This window comes from Netta rufina, assembly GCF_964035555.1.
Source record: "Netta rufina genome assembly, chromosome: 9".
Classification (NCBI taxonomy): Eukaryota; Metazoa; Chordata; class Aves; order Anseriformes; family Anatidae; genus Netta; species Netta rufina.
The window spans coordinates 1,098,656-1,121,759 of NC_140132.1; the positions used below are offsets into that span (position 1 = coordinate 1,098,656).

At 53.0% G+C, this 23,104-nt stretch overlaps 2 protein-coding genes across 2 annotated transcripts; one reads left to right on the forward strand and one right to left on the reverse strand.

Annotated features, from left to right (window-relative positions):
• Nucleotides 1–741: 741 nt before the first annotated feature.
• LOC311212352 (zinc finger protein ZIC 1) lies at nucleotides 742–3,708 on the reverse strand (the record flags this gene model as incomplete). Its single annotated transcript, XM_084291659.1, has 3 exons — nucleotides 742–939; nucleotides 1,424–1,587; nucleotides 2,733–3,708. The coding sequence occupies 3 exons, from the start codon at nucleotides 3,706–3,708 to the stop codon at nucleotides 742–744; spliced, it is 1,338 nt and encodes a 445-aa protein (XP_084147785.1).
• Nucleotides 3,709–10,323: 6,615 nt separating this feature from the next.
• Nucleotides 10,324–21,333, forward strand: LOC311212600 (uncharacterized protein; the record flags this gene model as incomplete). The annotated part of the gene is given in 10 exon segments (XM_084292095.1): nucleotides 10,324–10,399; nucleotides 12,227–12,827; nucleotides 14,037–14,559; nucleotides 15,259–15,279; nucleotides 15,281–15,313; nucleotides 15,315–15,470; nucleotides 15,472–15,522; nucleotides 15,524–15,637; nucleotides 15,639–16,458; nucleotides 20,768–21,333. Coding segments are annotated over 10 exon segments (2,955 nt in total). The 5' UTR covers nucleotides 10,324–10,329.
• Nucleotides 21,334–23,104: the final 1,771 nt, after the last annotated feature.

Below are 23,104 nucleotides of genomic sequence, written 5' to 3' on the forward strand. Positions count from 1 at the left end.
TCTTGCCATTCAGTACAAATAGTTGAATTTCTACCTTTTCCCTCGGCCCCCCCCACCTCCGCCCCACCCGCCGCCGCTCCCGCCCGCCCTCCCCTCCCCCCACATATATGCAAAGACCACAACTCCACACATCCCCGTAGTCAACTGGCGATATAACTATGTACAAAATCAAACAGTACATTTCTGTTTTCTTTTTTTATGGGTTTTGTTTCCTTTTTTTTTTTTTTTTTTTTTTTTTTTCCGAAGCTAATAATTCTGTATGTACAAGGGGACGGGGAAGGCCGCTGCCCGAGCAGACATGCAGTTGGAGAGCTCTAATCAGTGGTTTCCAGTAAAGCCTTAAACGGTTGGCATTTGCCCTGGTAACCTTGTCTTCTTTAGGCATTCTACTAACCCCTTTCGCCTACCAAGCCTCAGAGCACAGCGGAACAGTCCGAAAGTGGGGAAAAAAAAAAAAAAAAAAAAGGAAAGAAAAAATAAAGACAAAAGACAATTAAAAAAAAAAAAAAAGAAAGGAAAACAAACAAACAAACAAAAAGAGTCTTTATTTTACTCAGTCCTGGGTCTACTGGCAGCATTTTGTTTTTGTTTGCCTTTTTAAAAAAAAAAAAAATCTGATTTCAAAGTGTTCGTTATTTTTGGAGTCTTTTAAATAGAGTACTGGTTTGCTCGCTTGGGGCTTTTTTTGTTTTGTTTTGTTTTGTTTCGGTTAGAGATTTCTTATTGTTTCGCTTTAGCGTTTTAAACGTACCATTCGTTAAAATTTGATGTAAGCGTGCTGTGGCTGGACGTGTGGTGGACTGCGGATGAGGAAGGGGATAAGGAACTGGTGGTCTGGTTTTCTGTGGATGGCGACACGATGGTTGGAGGGGTGGAGGACTCGTAGCCTGAGCTGGCGGCGGGAGAAGGCTGGGACCCCTGCGAGGACGATTCATGAACCTGCAAAAGGAAAAAAAAAAAAAAACATTAAAAATAATAAATAAATAAATAAATAAAATCGGGCAGAAATCAGGAGCGGAGGCTGCCCGAGGCCCCGGCGGCAGTGGCTGTGCGCCCAGCAACGGCTCCGGGGCCCGGGCACCCGTTCGGGGGCTCCTCGGGGGCTCCCCCCGGCCTCACGGGCAGCTCTCGGGGGAGTTTCGCGCATCTCCCTCCTCCCTCCCCACGAAAGACGCTGCCCCAAGAGCTGGGGGCTACAAGGCCCGGCCTAGCCTTGAGCTATCGGGCGGGGCTCCAGGCCGGGTCCCCCCCCCCGCCGTCGGCCGGGCTCCGGGGCCGCGCTGTGCCTCCAGGGCCCGGCAGCTCCTGGTGCCCCCGGCGGCCGTGCCCACTGCCCGCCGCCCCCGCCAGGCCCGAAGGGGTTCCGAGCCCCTGCGGGGCCAGAGCCCCGCACGTTTCCACGCAGCGCCCTCCCTCCATTTACCTTCATGTGCTTTCTGAGGGAGCTGGGGTGCGTGTAGGACTTGTCACACATTTTGCAGAGATAGGGCTTGTCGGAAGTGTGCACATGCATGTGCTTTTTGCGGTCGCTGCTGTTTGCAAAGCGCCTGTCACAGCCCTCAAATTCACACTTAAATGGTTTTTCACCTATTGCAGAGGGAAGGGGAGGGGAGGAGGGGGAAAACGGATCTGATTAAGCAGGACCGGCCGGCTCCCTCATTGTCCCCATCGCCCCGCCGGACGGGAGCCCAGGGCTCCATTTCAAACACTTGCAACTTTCTAAGTTCAACAAGGCTCGGAGCTCAAAATCCTTCCTCTCTTCCCTGTCCCATCCGCGCTCCTGACCCCTCTCAGCGCCCTTTCCGCAGGGGCGGGGACCTGGAGGGGGCAAACAACTTTTCCTCTCTCTCTCTGGCCGGAGGGGCGAGTTTCATTCGCAGCCCCAAGTCCCGGGCACGTCTGCCTCCTTGCAAGGCTCGCAGAGCAGGCATGCTGGCATTTCCACACCATCCTCAGCGTCTAGTTTCCGTTTTTATAGCCCATTCTCGTGATATTTTACGCTCCCACCCACCCTAGCCCACTCCTCCCTATTTTCTCTCAATTTCGAAAATTATCCGGCCGGGGAATACAATGCAAGTGCAGCCCCACAAACCCTCAGCGAACCCACTCGGGAAAGCGATGCTGGCTTTCGGCGCTCGGGGGTGGGAGCGGGGCTCTGCGAGCCGAGGGCAGCGTCGCCACCTCCCGCGGCTGGGAAAAGTTCGCCGGGATCCCGCCGCCCGCCTCCCGCAAAACAATGCCACGCTACAGCGCTGGCCTCGGTGTATTTCCAATCGTCCTCGGAATTAAATATTTATCAGCTCCCCGGATCGCAGAGGGGAGACGGATAAGCTGCCTGGAATATTTTTGCACGATTTCTCATCGCGCCCTGGTCCAAACCGCCGAAGAACTATTAATTAAAACATATAAATTTACCAGGACAGGTCGCTGCGATTTTTTTTTCTTTTTCCCCTGCCCTCCCGATCCCACCAGCAAATCGCCTTTCTAACCCTCCGCCTTGTCAGGGATAATTCGCTTTTTGTTGCTGTTGCCGGCGTGGCTGTGACCGAGTTCGCTTCGCGGCGAAGTCTGCCTCTCCGGGAAAAACCCGGAGTGGCCCCGGAGCACCCCTAGCCCCGACCCGCAGCAAAGCAGCGCCCCGGCCCCTCCAGCCCGGCCCCGCGTCCCGCTCCGGCCCCGGCACTCGGCGCTTCCACTCGCAGGCAGAAAAGCTACAGAGAAGATTACCGTACCTGTATGAGTTCTTTTGTGTATTTTGAGATTCTCTGATCTGGCAAACACTTTGCCACAGCCTGGGAAAGGGCAGGGGAAAGGTTTTTCACCTGTGTGGACTCTGATGTGATTTACAAGTTTGTATTTGGCCTTGAAAGGCTTCCCTTCTCTTGGACACTCTTCCCAGAAACATATGTGATTGGACTGCTCGGGTCCTCCAACGTGCTCCACGGTGACATGAGTCACCAGCTCGTGCATCGTGCTGAAAGTTTTGTTGCAGGACTTTTTAGGGTTTGACAATTGCTCGGGTTCAATCCACTTACAGATGAGTTCCTGTTTGATGGGCTGCCTCATGTAACGAAAGAAGGCCCCTGCTCCGTGGTGGGCTGCCATGTTCATGTTCATGTGGCCGTAGCCGTGCAGCTGGGTCGAGGCATAGTGCTCGGAGCGGGGGCTGGTGACCTGGCCGTACTGGTCGGGTCTGCCGTACATGTCTCCGGAGAAGCCCAGGCGCATCTGCCCGTTCACCACGTTGGGCGAAGCGTGGCTGGCGGCTTGCTCGTGCAGCCCGGGGAAAAGTATATGTCCCGCGGCATCGCTGTGTCCGTGGGGGCCGGCGAAGCTGCCGGCGGCGGAGGCGAAGAGGCTGTGCTGGGCGCTGGCGGCCGCCGCCTCCCCGAAGCCGCGGTTGCGGAACAGAAAGTCCCGGGTGGAGTTGAACGCTGCGCTGGAGTAGGAGCTGACGTGGGTCGGGTGGTGGTGGTGCCCCAGGGCCGCCGCCGCGTAGCCGGGAGCCTGCGAGGTGAAGGCGGTTTGGCCGGCCGAGGCCAGCTCGTGGGTGCTGGGGTTGATTTTGAAGGCGCCCATGCCGTCGGCGAAGGGGTTGATCCCCAGCCCCACTTCTCTGTCCGTGACATCGGCCGTGGAGTGGTGGCGAGACGATCCGAAGGTAGTGACTCCTATGGCGGGATACTGCGGTCCAGCATCCAGAAGCATCTTCCCAGCGTCGATGCAGCAACCAAAAAAAAAGCACGCGCGCACACACACAACGCGGAGAGAAGCAGCAGCAGCGGCGAAAACACCCTCTTTGGAAAGTCAGCGACGATCACCACCAAAGCAACCACATCAAAAACACCCCCTTCGGCATCAGCGAAGGGGGAAAAAAAGGGGGGGGGGGGGGAGAAGGGGAAAAAAAAAAAAATCAGAGGCTGGTGGGAAAGGAGGAAAGAGATCTTCGTAGTAGCAAATAATAAAAATGTGCCCCAAAAAATATTCCCTGTGTCTGCTTTGACTTTTCAGGGAGGTTTAAGTGGGGAGGGGGGGTCGGGTGGGCTCAAAAATAAACTGGCCGCAAATAACAATAACGGAGAGAAATCAACGCGGGCAGGAAAAAAAAAAAAAAAAAAAAAAAAAAAAGAAACTTCCTTCAGTGATTTTTTTGGCTATAGGAATGCTGCGAAGTGGCTGAGAGATTGTTTCTCTCTCCTCTTCGAGCTTCCCCACACTCTCCCCGATTTTTTTCTTTTGGGGGCCTTTTTTTTTTCTCACTCTGAAAAAAAAAAAAAAAAAAAAAAAAAAGGCGCAAATCATGCACAATATTGTCTTTTGCGGTTTATCTTCCTGGGGAGAAACTTTCACCTCCTCAGCCGGGCGGTGAACGCGAGACTGATAGCGGCAATCATTCCTGCAGATAAATGAATTGAAAAGACGACACCGGCCCCCCCCCCCTTGATGAATGGGAGCTGGAGGCGGGGCGACGTGCGGGGCGACGTGGCCGCTCATTGGCCGCCGCCGGCTCCCCCTTCCTCGCGTAACTCCCCCCGGCCCCGCCAACGAGGGGCGCGCACGGCCGCCTCCCGCTGCCCATTGGCCCCCGCGCCTCATCAATCGCAGGTATTGTGAGCGCCCTGACAGCCCCGGGGACGAGCAGGGCTTCCAGGAGTAGCAACTTTAAAAAAAAAAAAAAAAAACTTTTTTCTTTTTTTTTTTTTTTTACGAAAATATTTGCAACGCATCTTTTTGTGTGTATATGTGCAAGGCAAAAAAAAAAAAAATCTTCCATCGTTGTCCCGGTTCCTCTCCATCCCCGTCCCTCTGTCCCTGGTAGTGGTGGTGAAGGGGATGTCGCGGCTGGGCAGGATTTCTAAGATCGCTGAGCAACTTTGTAGGCTTTGAAAAGGGGAGTCCTGTCGTGGCTCGCTCCTTTTGATGTTGTTGTTTTCCTCTTGCTTAAAACTGCAGCTCTCCAAGAGTTGGGTGCACTTGATTTGATTTTTAAACGCCAGGCGTGATTTCTCTGGGTAGCTGACTCTGTCCTTCCATCAGTTTTCTGAAATAAATCTTGTTTTCTGCACCCATCAAAACGCAGGTGGGTGAGAACTCTTAACTTTCTACTTTTGTTGTTGTTGTTTCGCCTCTTTTTTTGTTATTTTCTTTCTCCTTTCTCCCTCGTTCTGCCTTTCTCTCGCTCTCTCTTTTTACGGGAACTTTTTCATTCAGGTAAAACTGTAAATTTTCCAAACCTACATTGTGTCTCTTCCTGTTGCATGAAAGTCCCAGATAGTTTTTTATTATTATTATTTATTTTATTATTAAATATATATATATATATATTTAAAATCCTTGGTAAGAGCAAAGTAAATTTTCTGACATTCAAACCTTTTCTAGTTCACAAATCAGTCACCCTTGTCACAGATACTGAAATTCCTCAACTTGCCACACCAGGACAGTGGAAAAAGCAGGCGGTGTCTTTGTTGCTGACCAGGCTTTTGATCGCCAGAGAAAATTTACTTACCTTCAGATGAGTGAGCAGAAAAAGAAATAACACTCCCTTTGATTTAGTTAGAAAAATGCAGACATTTGGATTCAGTGCAAACATACAACACTTGGTTGTTTTCTAGATGCAACCCTCGATTAACCTGTCTTTTCCCAGCTCAAAGTCTATTGAGAAGCTGCGGATAGTTCTTTTTTGTTCTCGCCACAAAGAGCCATTGACTATATATTAAAATGATTGTTGAAAGGTAGAAGTATGGTATTTATAAGCAGAAAACCTCTGTGACTTAATCAATTAAGCTAAGCAATATTTGTACCATGTTTTAAACGATGTTTAGGCACCGACAAAAAAGGTCTCACAAAACTTTAAAATATATACGTGTTTGCATACGTATGTATACATACACTTATGTATGTGCACGCCTATATAAAACCGGCGAATTATTTATTTACTCGGTCGCCTGCATATTCATTAGGTCTAATTATTTTATAGTAACAAAAACACAAAAAAGCTCGCTAAGAGTCGAAATCCTTCAATTTCGACTTTGTTCAGCCCTTCACTTGGTTTATTCGCAACTAAATCTGAGCCCCTCAAATTCAGGGTGGCAAACAAAGAAACTTTAAACTCATCCTGTGAGCTGAAAGGCGCTGGGAAGCAATCCGCAGCTTCCAGGTACTGGGCGATCAGATAAGCAGCGACACTGCGCGAGCACTTCTCGCTTGAGAATTGCATAATTTCAGGAGCCATTAAAATGGCCATTGCCTAGAAAACAAACAAACAAGCAAACTACAACAAATAAACTTGGATGTGCTTTGAAGGAATGCTTCACTGCACTTTATCTGCAGATGCAGTTTGCCTGTGCTCAGTGCATGCAGCTCGCTTTCAAAGCAGATGCATTCTGTAATTTCCCTTGGATCTTGGGAGGCTTTACAGCTTTTCAGGATAATGATGGGCTGAATCTACACGCTCGCATTTATTCTGCAAAATCCACTCGGAGGAATTGCAGTAGTTTATAGCAACAGGTATACCTGCTCTACGTACGCGCCTCAGTGGGGCTGTTGTCTTTAGGCGGACGTTACATTATTCTCTGTATATGTTTCTAAAATTAAGCTGGGCAAAGGACAAAGTAGGCAGCATAAATGTGAAATATTCAGGGTGATTGCATTAGGAGATCCTGAAAGTTAGGTAGTCCAGTGCTAGGCTGCCTCCAAGTGCAGTGAGGGACCCAGTGATCATTCCAGGTCCGTACAAAATATAGGAGAAGGCAGGCGAGAAGGTACTTTTAGGAAGCGTATCTAAATATACAGTGTAAGAGTGAATGTAAAAAAAAAAAAAAAATGTTGTGGGTTGTAGAAGTTATCAAGTGGGATTTGCGGCGCGCTCTCTGCAGGAAACGAAAGCTGCTCCAGTTCAAAGCCACATGCACCAACGTGACATATAAGCCATTAAAATATCATCCTGACGGCTCATTTCTGCTTCATCATACATTCTCTAACTGCTTCCAGAAAGCAAGAAAAGAAGAAATGAAGGATGACCGCCTCGATGGAAGAGCCAAAGAGGTGGTGGGTTCTTACGGTGGGGGGGGGGAGGGTATTGTTTTTTCCTTCCTTCCTTCCTTCCTTCCTTCCTTCCTTCCTTCCTTCCTTCCTTCCTTCCTTCCTTCCTTCCTTCCTTCCTTCCTTCCTTCCTTCCTTCCTTCCTTCCTTCCTTCCTTCCTTCCTTCCTTCCTTCCTTCCTTCCTTCTCCTTCCTTCTTTCCTTTCTTTCTTTCTTTCTTTCTTTCTTTCTTTCTTTCTTTCTTTCTTTCTTTCTTTCTTTCTTTCTTTCTTTCTTTCTTTCTTTCTTTCTTTCTTTCTTTCTTTCTTTCTTTCTTTCTTTCTTTCTTCTCCCTCTCCCCCCCGCCTCCGTCCCAAATTTAATATTTGCCTGTTCAGAAATGAGGAGAAACCTTCAACAGGTCGAAGGGGTAAGTGCCTGGGAGGAGGGGGAACCTTGGCAGCCCGGGCACAAGGCTTTCCGCAGCGCCTTCCCCGACACCTTGGCGATAGCTTCCTGCCCCCGGGGGGGGGAGGAGGGGGGGGGCGGGACACGGGCAGGAGGAGGTTCGGTCACCCCGGGAGAGGAGGACAGCAGCCCCGCGGTGCCGAGGGGCAGTGCCTCGGCGCCCCTCTCGCCCACGTGGGGCCGTCCGTCCCCTCCCGGGGGCGGGCGGAAGGAGAAGCCCCCTGGAGCCGTAGAAGGGGGCATCGGCACCCTCCGGCGGCTGCACGCCCTCCCTCCCGCTCCCCCCCCCGGCCCCGAGGGGCGGCCCGGCCCGGCACACTGCGCAACGACGGGCGGCGGGGGGCCGCGGAGCGGGACGGGGGTGCTCCCGGCCCCAAGCGGGGTCTCGGCAGCCCCGACGGCGGGTGGCTCGGTGGCGAAGGGCAGGCGGCGGGGCCAGCAGGGTTCTGCGGCCGCCCAGGAGGGACCGGTGGGGTCCGGGGTGCTGACAATAGCGAGCCCCATGGGGAGGCGTCCCGGGGGATGCGCACCCCGCCCAGTGCCTCGCCCACCGCTGTGCCCGGTGCCACGGGGACACGCCGGGGGAGCCGGCGCTCCGGCCCCGCTCTCCCTTCTATATAGGCGGCTGCAGGAGGGACTGAGCCCGGCCGGCCCCCTCCAACCCCCCCTACCTTCCCACCCTTCGCGGGCAGGGCCGGGGGAGCTGCCAAGGAGCTAGGCGCTGCTGCCAGCTTCCCTCAGCACCCTCGGAGGGGCTGGGACCCTGGCTCCAAGGGCTGCCTGGGGTAGGGGAGAAGCCCCCACATCGCCACCCAGGGTGACCTCTGACCCAAGCCCGGCTTTGTGTGCCAGCCCCGTGCACCGGGGGGTCTCCTCGCTTCGTCAGGCACGGCCCCCAGCACCAGGCAGCGCGGCCGGAGGCGAGCAGTGCTGCTGTCCCCTCTCCGGGAGCCCGATCGTTGGGAAGGGGTCAGGGCTTTCTCCACCCGGTGCCGAGGAATTTAATTTGTGCACCGAGGTCTCCCTCCTGCCCGTCACCCCGAGCAGCACAGGTTGCTTGCCCAGCCGGGCACACGCCACCTGCCTGCCGCCCGCTCCGCCCAAGTCGTGCACCCCGAGGCAGCGCCGCCGAGCCGGGTACCGGGGCTGCCCCCGGGGGCTGCGCGCTCCCGGCCCCGCGCAGCCGGGGGGCCGCGCACCTCTGGCCGCTAGTCTGGGGAAGGGGGGCCGGGTCTCGCCTGCACCCGACCAAAGGCTGCTCCACGGGAGCCCCCGAGCCCGCCGGTACCAGCTTGGGCCCTGCGGGGGTCCCGCACCCCGCACCAGAGTCCCCGGGCTCGGCCCGGCCGGGAGCCTGCGGAGCAGGACGGGGCCATCCTGCCCGGGCGCTGGGCACCCTCCGCGCCCCTGCTACACCAGAGGCACTCCGCAGATCAGAGAGGCTGCAAGGTCGAGGCAGAGTTCTAGCCAATATTTACTCTCAAATTCACAACAATTTTGCTTTCTTTTTTGTCATCTGGTAGCCATTTGAAATATTAAATGCACCTTTTTTTTTTTTTTTTTTTTTTTTTTGTCCAGTTTCAACAAGTTTTTGGCGAACGCTTAGGAGCTGAGCACTCCTAACTCCTCCAGCCTTCCATCCTAGCCAATAAAGCACAAGTCCTGCAAAACTCTCGCTAGCAGGACACTGTTTGCTGCTCTGGCTTCATAAACTTGTGAGCATGAATGGAAGTCGACTAGTAAAAATAATTCCTAAGGGCTTCCTATAGTTCTTTTTATTTCGGCAGTAATTTTCATCACAGCGGTGAAAATATTGAGGGCATCAAATTATTTGTGATGGAGTATGCCTGTGATACTCTGATGAAGTTTCATAATTAATCTCATCAATTATTTGTGTTAGTATAGATTTTTATTTCCCAGCCCTGGAGTCACAATAATAATAGTAGCAACTGCAATAGTAGTAATAATGTCCTTAGGAAAAAAAAAAAAATGTATCAGATTCTCGTCTGCTTTTCTGTGGTGCAAAATACCTGAGAATTTCAATGGTATCTGCAAAAATTCGGACTCGGACATTGTATCAACCCCCCGATCTGCATTCGGGGATATTGCTGCCGCTCAAAGAGAGATGCGCCAAGTTTTGCCTGCAGCAGTGTCAGTGCTCTGCCTTGCAGAGTGCAAAGAGCAAGCTGAAAATTATAGGCAGGGAGAAGTGCTAGGGTGGTACTGTACTAATCCTTGCTGAGACAACAACTTGTGCTGGAGGCTCGCAGAGAGTCCAAAATTTAATTTCTGGAAGGAAGGATCTGTAAACAATATAGTCGAGTTGATAAAAACCCGCCTCACAACAGCCTGCCAGAAGGTGAATGTCAGATCAAAGGAGAAATTGAAAATATGTCCTTTCATAATTTTTTTTCCCTTAATCAGCCATGGAAGCTTCATGACTCCGTAAAACATGTGCTGGTTTGCTGAGGAGACAGCCTTCAGTTTCCTCTCGGAGCAAGCCTGTCTCTCCCCCACCCTCGCTGCTTAACAGTTGGATTCTTTTCTTTTCTTTTCTTTTCTTTTCTTTTCTTTTCTTTTCTTTTCTTTTCTTTTCTTTTCTTTTCTTTTCTTTTCTTTTCTTTTCTTTTCTTTTCTTTCTTTTCTTTTCTTTTCTTTTCTTTTCTTTTCTTTTCTTTTCTTTTCTTTTCTTTTCTTTTCTTTTCTTTTCTTTTCTTTTCTTTTCTTTTCGAACCAACGATGCCCGAGCCATATAGCACCGTCCTCTTTTTACATCACACACACAAATGTTTTTGCTCTTAACTTTCCACCCCTCTTCCCAAACAGGAACAAAGTCAGGAAATGAGGCACAAGACTCCCGTTGTAATGAGGAAAAGAAAACGACATTACAGAAACATCCTGGAAAAGTCAAGTAAGTTAAAATATGTCCTTTTTTCAGTTCAAAGGAGACAATATTTTTTTCAGTTTAGTACTTGCATAAACACAAATCAGCGACACAACGCCCCACCAGCAGCTGCCTAATCCTGCTCAATGCCTACTCATTTGGAGGTTCTAGAATTAATATTTGACGACTCTCTCATTGAAACAACAACCCCTGACCCCATGTGATTGCACTGTCACATTATTCTATGACATATTCATCTTGAATTCATTTACGGACGATTTGATTGGAATGAGGTTTGACATGTATTGGATCCTATTAAAGAAGAAGACTTTGATCTTGTTGATGGGGTTTACATGATATGTATCATCTTTACCAGGGATACCAGGCTTCTCCAATGTGGTTTCTAAGTAGTTAGTGACTGACAGCTTCTCTGACAGGAATACCTTAATCTTGAGGTACTGAATGAAATATTCTATTTAAAATAAGCATGTGATTTGCCTGTCGTAGGGTAGCTCTAGGTTACAAAAAGTGAGAGACAAACCTAGGCACCAGCCCCTAGCTTGTCTGGTGGCTGAATTCCCCTTAGTCGGGAACCCTGAAATAAGTCCCCGTGAGCGGAGATGGAGTGAGGAAACAGAAACAAAGGAGGAGGATGATCCCATGCCAGTCGGTGCCCTTCTCTCCGAGGAGATGCTGAGCTTGCTGAGAGGCTCCCCGACCCACCTCCTCCTGGGCAGCAGTGCCTTCTGCCGGGGCTGCCAGAGGCTCGGGCTCCGCTCCTGCGCCCGGCCCCTGTGCCAGCCGCTGCCTCCCGCTCAAAGGCGACTTCGATGTTTACGGAACCAGCGCAGGATGACTGCTCGGTCCTCTCTTTCTCTTCCTCTTTTTTTTTTTTTTTTTTTTTTTTTTTGTGCTTTCTTTGAGTAGTAACTATTAGGATTTTCGTATTATTCCCTTCTTCTCGTCCGGAAGTTGAAACCTAATGAACCCCCCTGGAAGCTTCCGTATGGAGGTCTCAGGGTATCCCCTCCCAGCCCGGGGCACCGGCTGGAAAGTTGCCGGCAGCTCATCGGGGAGGGGAAGTGTTCGCTGAGGCAGGGCTGGGAGGGCACAGCCAGGGGACTGGAGGTCAGCTTTTGCTCTCGGCCACGCTTTCTGGGGCAGGATCCAGCCCTTGCGCTGAGCACCTCTCAGCGGGTTTTGGCCCCAATTCAAGGAGCACAAACACAAGCAGCTCCCACTTTCCTGGGACTTTTGTACCACTGGGAGCAAGCTCTGTCTCCAGCCAAGGTAGAAATATAGGTAAGCGCCTTGCTGCTTGGGTAGATGTCTACCAAACACAAGGCAAATCGCTGTGGGTCAGTAAAGCAGCTCGGCGTAGCTGGGGTTGCGCCCAACCCCGGGGCTGTGCGGCTGCTTTTCTGTCCCCTAGGCCACGGCAGGTGCAGGTTGTATGGTAGGGGTGCGGGCAGGATGGATCCGAGGTGTGGGCAGGAGCTACAGGGCTGGGGCCAGTCGGAGCCCTGGGTCCCGCAGGGAAGGGGGAGAAAGCAGGAAAGGTGCCTGAGACTCATCTTACAGGAGGAAATCCGGGTGCTCATCCCTGCCACTTGTCACCTTTCTAAAGCAGACCCCCCAGCACAGGCGGGATTTGGGGCCGGGGGCTGCGATCGGGGTCACAGCTACTAGCAAAATTGTACTGGGCACCGAGCTGCCCATCTACACACGTTGATTTCCCCTGGGTCAGGCAGCAAAGAGAGCACCATGGTTCCTCTGAGTGTACACTAGCACCTGACCTGCCCTGGTGTCTGAGTAGCAGCTTTAGCTCAGGATGTTTTTGCTTTGCTATTTGAGCGTTCTTGCTTTCTGCCTGGAAAAGCTCAGCTCGTCCAGCTCAGGAGTCCCAGGGGAGTCCCGAAGGGGATGCCCTTACCGTAAGCAGGTGGGTTGGAAAAGAAACTTTAAAAAAGAAAATCTTGGCCCTGAACAGGTTGATGTTAACACATTTGAGAATGTACCGAGAGCCTGGCTTATCTGGTCCAATACGGCTCAGATCGCTGCCAACAAGCGGGAGACCTCGGTCACTCCTCGAGTGGCAGCCGGACGAGCTGGAGCTGCCAAAGGGCCGCGTAAACAGGCAGGCAACTTCTCCCAATGTCCTGCGAGCTAAGCTGCCTGCAGCCCGGCTGGCTTCGGCCCCCGCTCCCCTCCTCTCGCCGTCTCCCCGCCTCCCCGCCACCAAGTGGCGGCCCCCGCCCGCCCCGCGCCCCTTCCCACGCGTGGAGCCCCCGCCGAGGAGGGCACCCAGCACCTTCATCTGCCGGGGAGGGACCCCCGAACCGGGGGCTCGCTCCCTGTCCACAAACGGGAGTGGGAGGATGCCCGGAATGAGGGACGAGCCGAGAGCCATTAGTGTCTGGCGAGAAAGCATTGCAATATTTTCAGGGAGCGCAGGGTAAAAGCGGTAATAACATATATATATATATAATTTATAAACTGTTCCAGATGCTTCCTCCCTTGACTGGGAAGTGTCAGAATCGGTGGATAACAAGTATGTAGAGATGAAGGGTTTTAAGTAGGTAGGAGGAAAGCAGCTTTATTAGGAATGCATACTCTCAGTACACTTGTAAGTAACAGATTCATATTTACTAACGTTTGTCTCTTCCGTGCACTCCTGTTGAGATGGTCATGAATAGGACTGTCAAATCCATTCTGTAGAGCAAGTAGACTTGAAAGTTAAGTTATTGTGAGGATGGTGTGTGGTGTAAAATGCCTGCGTAAACATGTTATGTAAGGATAGAGAGCTAATTGCATCATTTACCACTTTTCATCATCTCCACTCAGAAAGATGTACATGAGGATGTATCTACAGCTAGCTACCTAAATATTAGCTTTGTGTTACAGGAAAAATAGGGTGAAAGCCAACCAGAGACAAAATACCTAACTGCAGCCAGCCACAGTATAAGGAACTGTGATAAAACGTCCCCTGTGCGATTATGTATGTCGTAGGCTTTAATCTTATGATTTCCTATCGTTTGCTCGTAGCTTCTGTTATGAGAGTAGGTGGGCTGAGAATGCCGGGCGTTTTCTTGCTTTGCTACTTGTCATAAAGCCGATCGATCGCCGATACTGTTAAAATTTTCTGGAAATTTCTGGAAACCGCCAGACTTCTGGGCGGGGAGCTTCACCTGGTGTGTGTGAGAGGGAGCATCCCTTGGGAAGGTACCAGTAAGGTGGTGGACCCAAATGCTGGGAGTTTTCCGACGGTTAGAGAACTAATTGCTGCTCTATTTTGTGCCACCCAGCGTTTATTGGTGGAGTCACCTCTATGTCAGGACCCAAGCTCTGGGGTAATGCTGTGGGCAGATATTTACAGTTTTGTTTTTCTTTCTCGAAGCGGAAGCCTTCTTTCTTCCGTCTTTTCCCAAGTTTCATTGTTTTTTTTTTAGTTGTTGTTTTTTTGTTTGTTTGTTTGTTTTTTGTTTTTTGTTTTTTGTTTTTTTGTTTTTTTTTTTAAATGTTCACAACCCCCTTCTTAAAAACTTAAGTAGGAACTTTCTTCTGGGAGGAAGCCCTAAGCTTTTTCTAAACCTACAAGGCCTCCCCGTGAAGCCGCCTGAAGCCCCTACCCGCACTTTCATCATTAACAACGCAAATCCCACAGACCACGCTCGCTCCTCCAGGTGAGGAGCATCAGCAGCGAGGTGTTCACGAACGTATCGCGATGGTTTTTCCTCGAGCCAAGGATGGGGATATTACGTGGAAGTCCCCTGCAAGTGCTAGAGAGCGAGCCGAGAAGGGAGAGAGACTCCCTCTTCTGGGTTAAACCCTCCGATTTCAGCCTGGGCATGCCGGTTTCTCGCATCGCCCCGGCAGCCAGCCCGCTAATAACCCTACAACCTGCCAGCAGCCGGCGGCGGGAGGTCCCCGAGCCCTTTGTGCAGTCCCGCGCCCTGCCCCTCGCCGCCTGCCCTCGACCCCCGCCCGCCTGTTCGCGAGTGCCGTGGCCCTCCGGGGAGAGACCCGACGGGCAGGGCGCCCCCGGCCAACAAAGGCGGAGGCCGGGATACGAATGGGGAGCAGCCGGGGCGCTCCCTCACGGCCTCCCCCCGCCCGCCGCGGCTTTGTTCCCCCGACGGAGGCAGCCCCGGGGGAACCGGGCCCATGTCCGATGGCGGGGAACGGAGGTAGCCCCCGGTTTCGACCCCAGCCCCGAGAAGGGCTGCGGCCCCGTGCCGTGCCGTGCTGCCCGCCAGGGGCGGGGCGGGGGCGGGGCGGAGGGCGGGGGGGGGGGGGCGGAGGGCGGGGGGGGGGGGGGGGGGGGGGGGGTAAGGCCGGCGGAGGACGCATGCGCAGTCCGCTTCCCGCCGCTCAGCCCCCCCCATCCCGGGCCGGGGCGCTAACTCTTTCGGTCGGCGGCGGGACTGTCATTGGTGACGTCACACAAGCGGCAGCCAATGGGAGGGCGCGGCGATTGTTTGCCCCGCCGGGGCTGGGCGCGGCGGCCCGGAGGCGGCGTGCGGCCGCCCGCGCCCTGTCCTGTTCCGTTCCGTTCCTCTCCGTCTCGTTCCGTCCCGCACCGCGTGGGGCTGCCCGGCCCCGAGAGGAGGGCCGGGCTCCGCGGGGGGGACCTCCCCGTCCCGCCACCGCCAAAAGCCGAGCCCCCCGCCGCCCCCCCAGCGCAGGCCCACCCGCTGGCAAAACCGCCGCCCGTGCGCCCCGCCGGCGGGGGCAGCGGACGGGGGGAAAACTTTTTTTTTTTTTTTTGGGGGGGGGGAGAAAAAAAAGAGTTTTTTTTGTTTGTTTGTTTTTGTTTTTTTTTTTTTTTATGTTTTCCCCCCTTTTCTCTCTCTCCTCCCCGCCATCAGGTGACTTTTTAGCGTTAGAAGCTAATGAGCATGGATGCCTTTGGGGATCCCAGTGATGGACCCTACTGCATTCCTCCCGGCGGAGCACGGCGCTGAGCTTAGTAGACTTGGCGGGAGCTCCTCACCCTCAGCACCACCACCGCCCCCCTCCGAGCATGCCGGCCTTCCCGGCCTTCGCCGGGCACCCCCACCGCACGGCGCCCACGCCGCCGGGGGAGCACGCCGCCGAGGTCCCGCCTCGGGCCAGAACACATGGGGCACTGCCACCATCCTCCTCCTCAGCCCTCCTCCACAGCATCGCCCCGCGGCCTTTAAGCTCGGCCCTGCCCCTCAGCCCCACCACCAGCTCCACCACCACCATCATCATCATCCTCATCATCCGGCAGGCCAAGCCCAGGGTGGTCTCTAGTCAAACAGGAGCGTTTGGCCCGGCGCAGTCACCAGCAGTACCCTACCCCATCTCTCACACAGCCCAGCGTCTGGCAGCAGGTAGGGACTTTTTCATATGCAGAGACTTGCCGGCCCCACTCATGCCAGGGCTGACCGAGCAGCACCCCGCTGCAAGTTCTCACCACGGACTGTTTGTCTCAACAACAGGTAGCTATCCCGGACACCATGGTCACCACCAGCACCACCACTCAGAAGCTGGGAATCCCTCTCTGTTCACAGGACTCCATGAGCAGCCTCCCCATGCAGCTCCAGGTGGCCATCTAAACGGACAGATAAGACTGGGGTTACCTGGAGAAATGTACACCAGGTCTGAACATTTCACTCAAGTACCAGGCTCCAGGACAGATCCTTTTGCTGCTTCTTCGCTTCATAGCTACGGTGGCATGAATCTGAACGTGAACCTGGCTCCACACCACGGCCCGGGGGCCTTCTTTCGTTACATGAGGCAGCCCATCAAACAAGAACTCATCTGTAAGTGGATTGAGTTGGACCATACTCCCAAAAAATTATGCTCGAAAACTTTCAGCACAATGCACGAGCTGGTGACTCATGTCACCGTGGAGCACGTTGGAGGACCCGAGCAGTCCAATCACATATGTTTCTGGGAAGAGTGTCCAAGAGAAGGGAAGCCTTTCAAGGCCAAATACAAACTTGTAAATCACATCAGAGTCCACACAGGTGAAAAACCTTTCCCCTGCCCTTTCCCAGGCTGTGGCAAAGTGTTTGCCAGATCAGAGAATCTCAAAATACACAAAAGAACTCATACAGGTCAGTATGTAAAGCTCTCTTTACTCTCTCTGTGTGTTATTCAGCATACAGTTTTGCTTTATTTTGTTTTAATGTATCCTTTGCGTTGTTATTGAATGCATGCCAAGTACTTGTGGAAAATAAATTCTCAGATTTGTTTGCTTCTTTACCGTTTGGAAGGAGGGGGGAGAAATAAAAAAAAAAAAAAAGTGGGGTGGGGGGGAGGTGAGCGAGAACAAATCTCAGAATTATTGAATTCTTGTCCATATTTTTGCTGCTTGTGCGGAGAGTGCTGTACCGTGTATGTGGGTAGATCTGTGAAAATACCGAGTGATATAGCTACAATTTCTGTTTCTTCACGCAGGCGAGGATTTTTTTTTTTTTCAGTTTAAAGTAGTTGGGGAAAAAAATGAAATCATTGTGTAAGCTCACAAATTAAATGTGAACAATAAGAGTTACAACTTGTCTAGTCAGTTTTGACTGATGTCGCTGAGATGTCGCTGCTCTAACATTGTGAGAATAACACAGCTGCGACCTTTTCGTTCAACAGTTTTGTTTTGGTCAGAGGAGGTTTCAAATGTTTGATCTGAATAACACTGACATTTTTAATGAGCATCGCCAGCCGGGGACTCCGTGCATTCGCAGATACGGAGAGTTGCAAGTTCTGATTCTCGGGAGGGAAAAAGAGGAGAAGAAAACCCGGTATTGTTTCGGCCTGTACGTTTTGAAATGTCATTTGCAGATATGTGAAGTGAAATTGGGACATGTGTCAGAAATGTCTGTTAGTCTAGCTAAGAGAAAATAAAATAAATCGCTGGACGATCTCGCAAAACTATGTTTGAACTCTTCCGGGCAGGAAAGCATTTATAATTAATGAAATAATGAAATTACACGTAGAAAGTTTTCACACTTCCAGAAGCAGCTTGTGAAGTTGTATTAATTAGTTTAGCAGACGGTGTTTGTAGTCTGTAGCGCTGGCTTTTTTTCTTTTTTTTTTTTAATCTGAGGAAGAAGATAAATAAGTCCCTTTTGGAAAATGTAATCTGTTCCAGTGTAGGGTTTTCCACCTCCCACCCCCTCCTGTACAGCCTTATGCACTGCGAGGGGAACTACATAATCCTATTGTAAGATCTGCTTACAGCCAAACGATTTTTTTCGCCCTCCAGTTCATAAAACTCCCCTTCCCCCATGCTCGGTGCGGTTTGACCTTCGAGGAGTTTCATTTTTATGCTATAACTCGACGTGGTATAATATGCATGACATATATACTAATTTCGTATCGCTATCGTCTAAGCATAGCACAGAGATTTTACAACAAGCATCACTCGTCACCTAATTATTTTTCCATCGCTCTGTGAGTAGCTGATCTGTGCGGAGGGGGGGGCAACAGCGAAGTTGGGTTCCTCTGCTGGCTTCTCGGTTCCCTTTTCGAGAAGAAAGGAGTATCCCCGGGTCACATAATTTGTATCCGAGCCATCTCCTAGGCGGATCAGAACAGGTACAGCCGTTAACCGGGAGAGCTCATCCCTTAATGACAGTGTTTTACTTAAGTAAACAAACTTTTACTGCTCTTTAACGGCCTCACTGTTTGAAGTCTCTGAAGCAGAAAATGGTGAAATTCTTGGGGAAAGTGACCTACATCGGAGAGGCAGGTTCAGGGCAAACCCGAGATCGGAGCCTTGCGTTTATTAAACATAATTCCGTGCGTCTGTACTTTTCACTTTAACTTTCCCGGTGATTAATTGCTGTATTGTGAAAACTCCTGCAGGGCCTTTATGGTTCCACCGTTTCTATTAAACACCCAGAAGTTGTCAAAAGCGAAATGTTTCTGAAACCCTAATAGAACTCGCTACAAATTATTCATGAAGACAGTCCTAGATTCAACAGGAAAATTATTGCCTCCTCAAATATTCATGACTTCGGATTTCTCCCAGGCCGGGGAGCAGGCGAAAGACTTGCAGACGACGGCCGAGCTCTCCCCGCTCGGGGCCGTCCCCGAAGCCGGCAGCGGGCTGGGGGGCGCGACCGCCCCCCCCCCCCCCCCCCCCCCCTTGCGCCTTTCCAGCAGGGCCGGGAACAATGGGGCGAGGCGGGGGCCGCAGCCCTCCCCCTCCAGGCCGCCCCCCGCGCCTCGCCCGCAGCCCCGGGGCCGCCACAGCCGGCCTCCCACCTCCCGGAGAAGTTCGTAAATACCTTAATACACTCCCGGAGCCGGGGGATTATGCCCCAGTTTCGCAGTCGAATTGCACCGACCGCTTTGGCACCAGCTACAAGTGTGGGGTTAAAATGGCGGGGTTGGGCTCCTGCGCTCCTTCCATCGCCCGGGGAACTTTCTGCGTGGCTGCATCGCCGCACCTCGGTGCCCGGGCTTTAACGTGGCCTCTCCCTCGCGGGTAGGGATTTCCACGTAAGAAAAAGCCTCTCTCGCGAAACTTGAAAAAGCATCTCTCGCGTACTTGCAAACGGCTCGGCTGGCTCCTCTTTAGCGAGGCGTTCCGAGAATGCAGAGCAGGCGGCTGCGAAAACGTTGCCCTCTTCCCCGTCGCTATCTGAGCGCACGGAGGGGCTTTTCGGAGGCTCTCTCACGGGGTTAAGCCAAGTTTCACATTTTTCAACTCAGGAGAAAGGAGAACGCGCCGCAGCCCGCTTTTACCTGAATGCAACTCACTTTGCACAGCCGGAGTGCTTATGAGGATGGCTTTCCCTGGGGTCTCCTAACTTACTGCTTGCTTGTACTACACTAATATCCTTGATTTGTTGTCTCAACTTAGATGCTGAAGGTCAAATTGTTTCCTTACGTGGAGCTGTAATTAGATTATATTTGTGATTGTGCCTATGCATATACACCAGTGTATAGGGACAGTATTTGGTTACAACTCGCATCATTTTCTAAGAGACCTTGTTTTTAACCTCTCCCCCCCTTCTCTCTGATGCCAGGTGTTTACCAATCCTCTGTGCAAATGTTAGCGGTGCACGGTTTGAGAGATCGGCATTGATTATTACAGTGGAAAGGACATACTTTAAAGGCGAAGCCATGAGCTTTTTCCCACCCACCTTGCATAAAATGCATTCATGTGAAATATTTGGAATGCCTTCCTTTATGTGTCCGTGTTCAGAGCCGAGCGAGAGGTGGGCTGCGTCCCTCCAAAATTTAATCGTGACGATCGGGGGTGGGGGAGGGGGGGCAACAAATTAGAACACAAAACCTCGAAGCTTTTATACATGTTCAAAGACCTTTCCACCATATACGCCATGATGGTGAGCACAGTGGCTTTGTTTGCTCTTCACCTTTAAGGTTCGGCTGTATATTTTGTGGTGTCCTCTGCTCCCCGATACTTTTGGGCTTTGGATGGATGAGAAGTTTATTTTCACACTCGGATGCTGCAGGATCTGCGTGCTCCTTGGCAAGCAAGCTGTTGCAGTTTGCTGTTATCAGGGACAATAACGTACTCATCACTGCATCCTGAAGCTGTCTGTGGCACGTTTCCTTGAAAACCTCCTCTATATCGTGTACCATGCCCTGTCCACGCCATCCGAGGTTAAACTCGCACACGACTCTGGCAACACGATTATATTTCTATTATGCTTAACGTCACCTATCATATTACCCGACAAATTAATCCCGATTGCAATTCCTTCCATGACTGAATAGGTTCAAATGGAAAGAGCATCCTACTCCCCCGACAGAACCGTGCACTGGCCTAGTCATCCTCCAGCCGAATCCCTACCGTTTTGCCCCCTACCATCGCTGTCTTTTAGCAACATTTGGGGCTTTAACGCATGGCATCAGCAAGTCGGGCAGCGGGGAAGACCAGGGGGATGCAGGTCTTCCCCGGGATTGTAATTAGCGTGAGAGAAGAGTGAAGGAGATGCGATCTAGCGAGGTGGTGTATGTATGTTTCCATCTACACCTCCGGGAGTGTGAGAAATGTATTTAACGTAGAAACGTTCCCAGGGATAAGTCACTGACCGCTCCTTCTGCGTGACACTAGAGCCCGCAGGGACGGCGCTCATTGTTTACCTGGACAGAGCACTTGGCCTCTAAGTTTTCCTTATCTCGGGGCTTTGTCTTTTTCACAAAACCCCACGTCGACACGGAGGGCAGGAGAAGGAGTGGCTTGGAGCTGGCCGGGCAGGGAGCTCCCGCGGCGGAGCCAGCGGCGCAGCCGGGAGGGCTGGGGGCGGCGGCCGGGGCAGCTCGGCGGGGATGGGCCGGGGGGGAGCAGCCCCGGGGGGGAGCCGTGCCTAGGGCCAGAGAGAGGGAAGGCAGGGTCAGGGGTGCCCCGCAGCCCCCTTAATAACGGCTGTGCTCGCCCGTTGCCTCCTGCAGGGGAGAAGCCGTTCAAATGCGAATTCGAGGGCTGCGACAGACGCTTTGCCAACAGCAGTGACAGGAAGAAGCACTCGCACGTCCACACCAGCGACAAACCCTACAACTGCAAAGTGAGAGGCTGTGACAAGTCCTACACCCACCCCAGCTCCCTGAGAAAACACATGAAAGTGCACTGCAAATCCCCTCCTCCGAGCTCCGGCTACGAGTCCTCCACGCCCTCCTTGGTGTCCCCCTCCTCGGACTCCGGCCGGGAACCCCCCGCCTCGTGTTCCCACGCAGAGCCCTCCGCGCCCGCGCTGCCCGCCGCCAACCTGAGTGAATGGTACGTGTGTCAGGGCGCGGGGCCCCGTGGCCCTCCCGGCCCTCCCGGGCCCTTCGCTGCCCCCCCCGCCGTCGCGCCCCGACGGGCAGCCCCGACCCTGCTGCTAGGGCCGGAAGGCGGCGGAGGGCGGTCCCCGGCGGGCTGGGGACAGGGAGCGCGGCTGCGGGGCACGGGGAGACCGAACGGGAGAGGAGGAGAGGAGCCGCGGCGGGAGTTCGTCCCTGGGGAGGCAGAGACCTGAGCCCCGGCTTCCGTGCCCCGGAGGGCTGCTGCCTCCTTCCCCCCTCCGCCCCACAAGCCCCGCCTCTGACCACCTCGCTCCAGTTTGTTTACAAGTCCCCAGAGTCCCTTCCCTTCCCTTCCCTTCCCTTCCCTTCCCTTCCCTTCCTTCCCTTCCCTTCCCTTCCCTTCCCTTCCCTTCCCTTCCCTTCCCTTCCCTTCCCTTCCCTTCCCTTCCCTTCCCTTCCCTTCCCTTCCCTTCCCTTCCCTTCCCTTCCCTTCCCTTCCCCTTCCCTTCCCTTCCCTTCCTTCCCTTCCCTTCCCTTCCTTCCCTTCCCTTCCCTTCCCTTCCCTTCCCTTCCCTTCCCTTCCCTTCCCTTCCCTTCCCTTCCCTTCCCTTCCCTTCCCTTCCCTTCCCTTCCCTTCCCTTCCCTTCCCTTCCCTTCCCTTCCCTTCCCTCCCCTTCCCTCCCCTCCCCTTCCCTTCCCCTTCCCCTTCCCCTTCCCCTTCCCCTTCCCCTTCCCCTTCCCCTTCCCCTTCCCCTTCCCCTTCCCCTTCCCCTTCCCCTTCCCCTTCCCCTTCCCCTTCCCCTTCCCCTTCCCCTTCCCCTTCCCCTTCCCCTTCCCCTTCCCCTTCCCCTTCCCCTTCCCCTTCCCCTTCCCCTTCCCCTTCCCCTTCCCCTTCCCCTTCCCCTTCCCACCCCAAAAAACAAAGCAGTTTCACACACATTTGTAGCTGTACAGACTTCCTCTTGTCAACAGTATCTCGTGCTGGAGTGTTCTGTTTGCCCGCTATTTTCTGTGTGAGTGTGGTTTTTTTAAAGAAATATATATAAATAAGCTATTATTTGTTACCAAGTTGTACAAAATGGATCCATTAAATTTTTTGATTAATTAACTCGCTCGATGGACGTTTCTGTAAAGCATCCCCCCACTTCTCCCTCTTGCAGCATAGAACTATATATACATATATACACACACACATATAGATATATAATTTACCCGCCGGCAGTAGCTAATCGAGGCAGCCCGGGGGTAGCAATGCCCCCGCAAGCCGGCCCGGTGACGTCACGGCGGGGGGGGGAGGCTAGGGCCGGGCGACCCCCGGCAGAGCGGGGGGCCTGGGGCCGCTGCTCCACGGCCCTGCGAAAATAAAGCCAGGGATAGATCCTCGTAGCGAGCAGCACCGCGGCTTTGGCAGGCTTGTCGTGCCCCAGGACCCTACACAAACATGCCGGGGTGGCTCCTCTGGACGAGAGAGAGAAAGAAAGGGAGAAAAAAATCACAAAACCCTCCGGTGGGGTAGCTATAAACTGCCGAATGGTGCTGTTTTAATTAATTTAATGACGTTTAAGAATAGCAGATAAGCAAATAAATAGCCGGGGCTGCTGGAGGAGGTTTCCACGGCTCGCTCCGTGCAGGCAGAAGGCTGCTGGAGCCGCTTCCCCTCTCCCCTTGTGCACCACCTCTGCGCTCAGGTGATGGGCTGCCGTGTGTGCAAGCGCTCGTGCACACAGATATACAGATGTGCGTATTCGCATCCAGAAATGTAAAAGCTGGAGGAAAATAAACAGCCGGTCAGTGGCACAAACACCCCCGCAGAGAGCTCATCCCCCCTGCTGCAGCTTAATTTTCCTCCTGGCGCACTAACTCGGGGTCCCCTGCCTCACGCGCACGAAGTGCTCAACTTTTGGGGGTTTTACGCCCCGTTGATTCCTCTCGAGTGGTAGCATCGGTGTGTCCGTGCCGGGAGGGGCACGCAGCGACTCACCCAGTCGAGAGAAATGCGAGAGG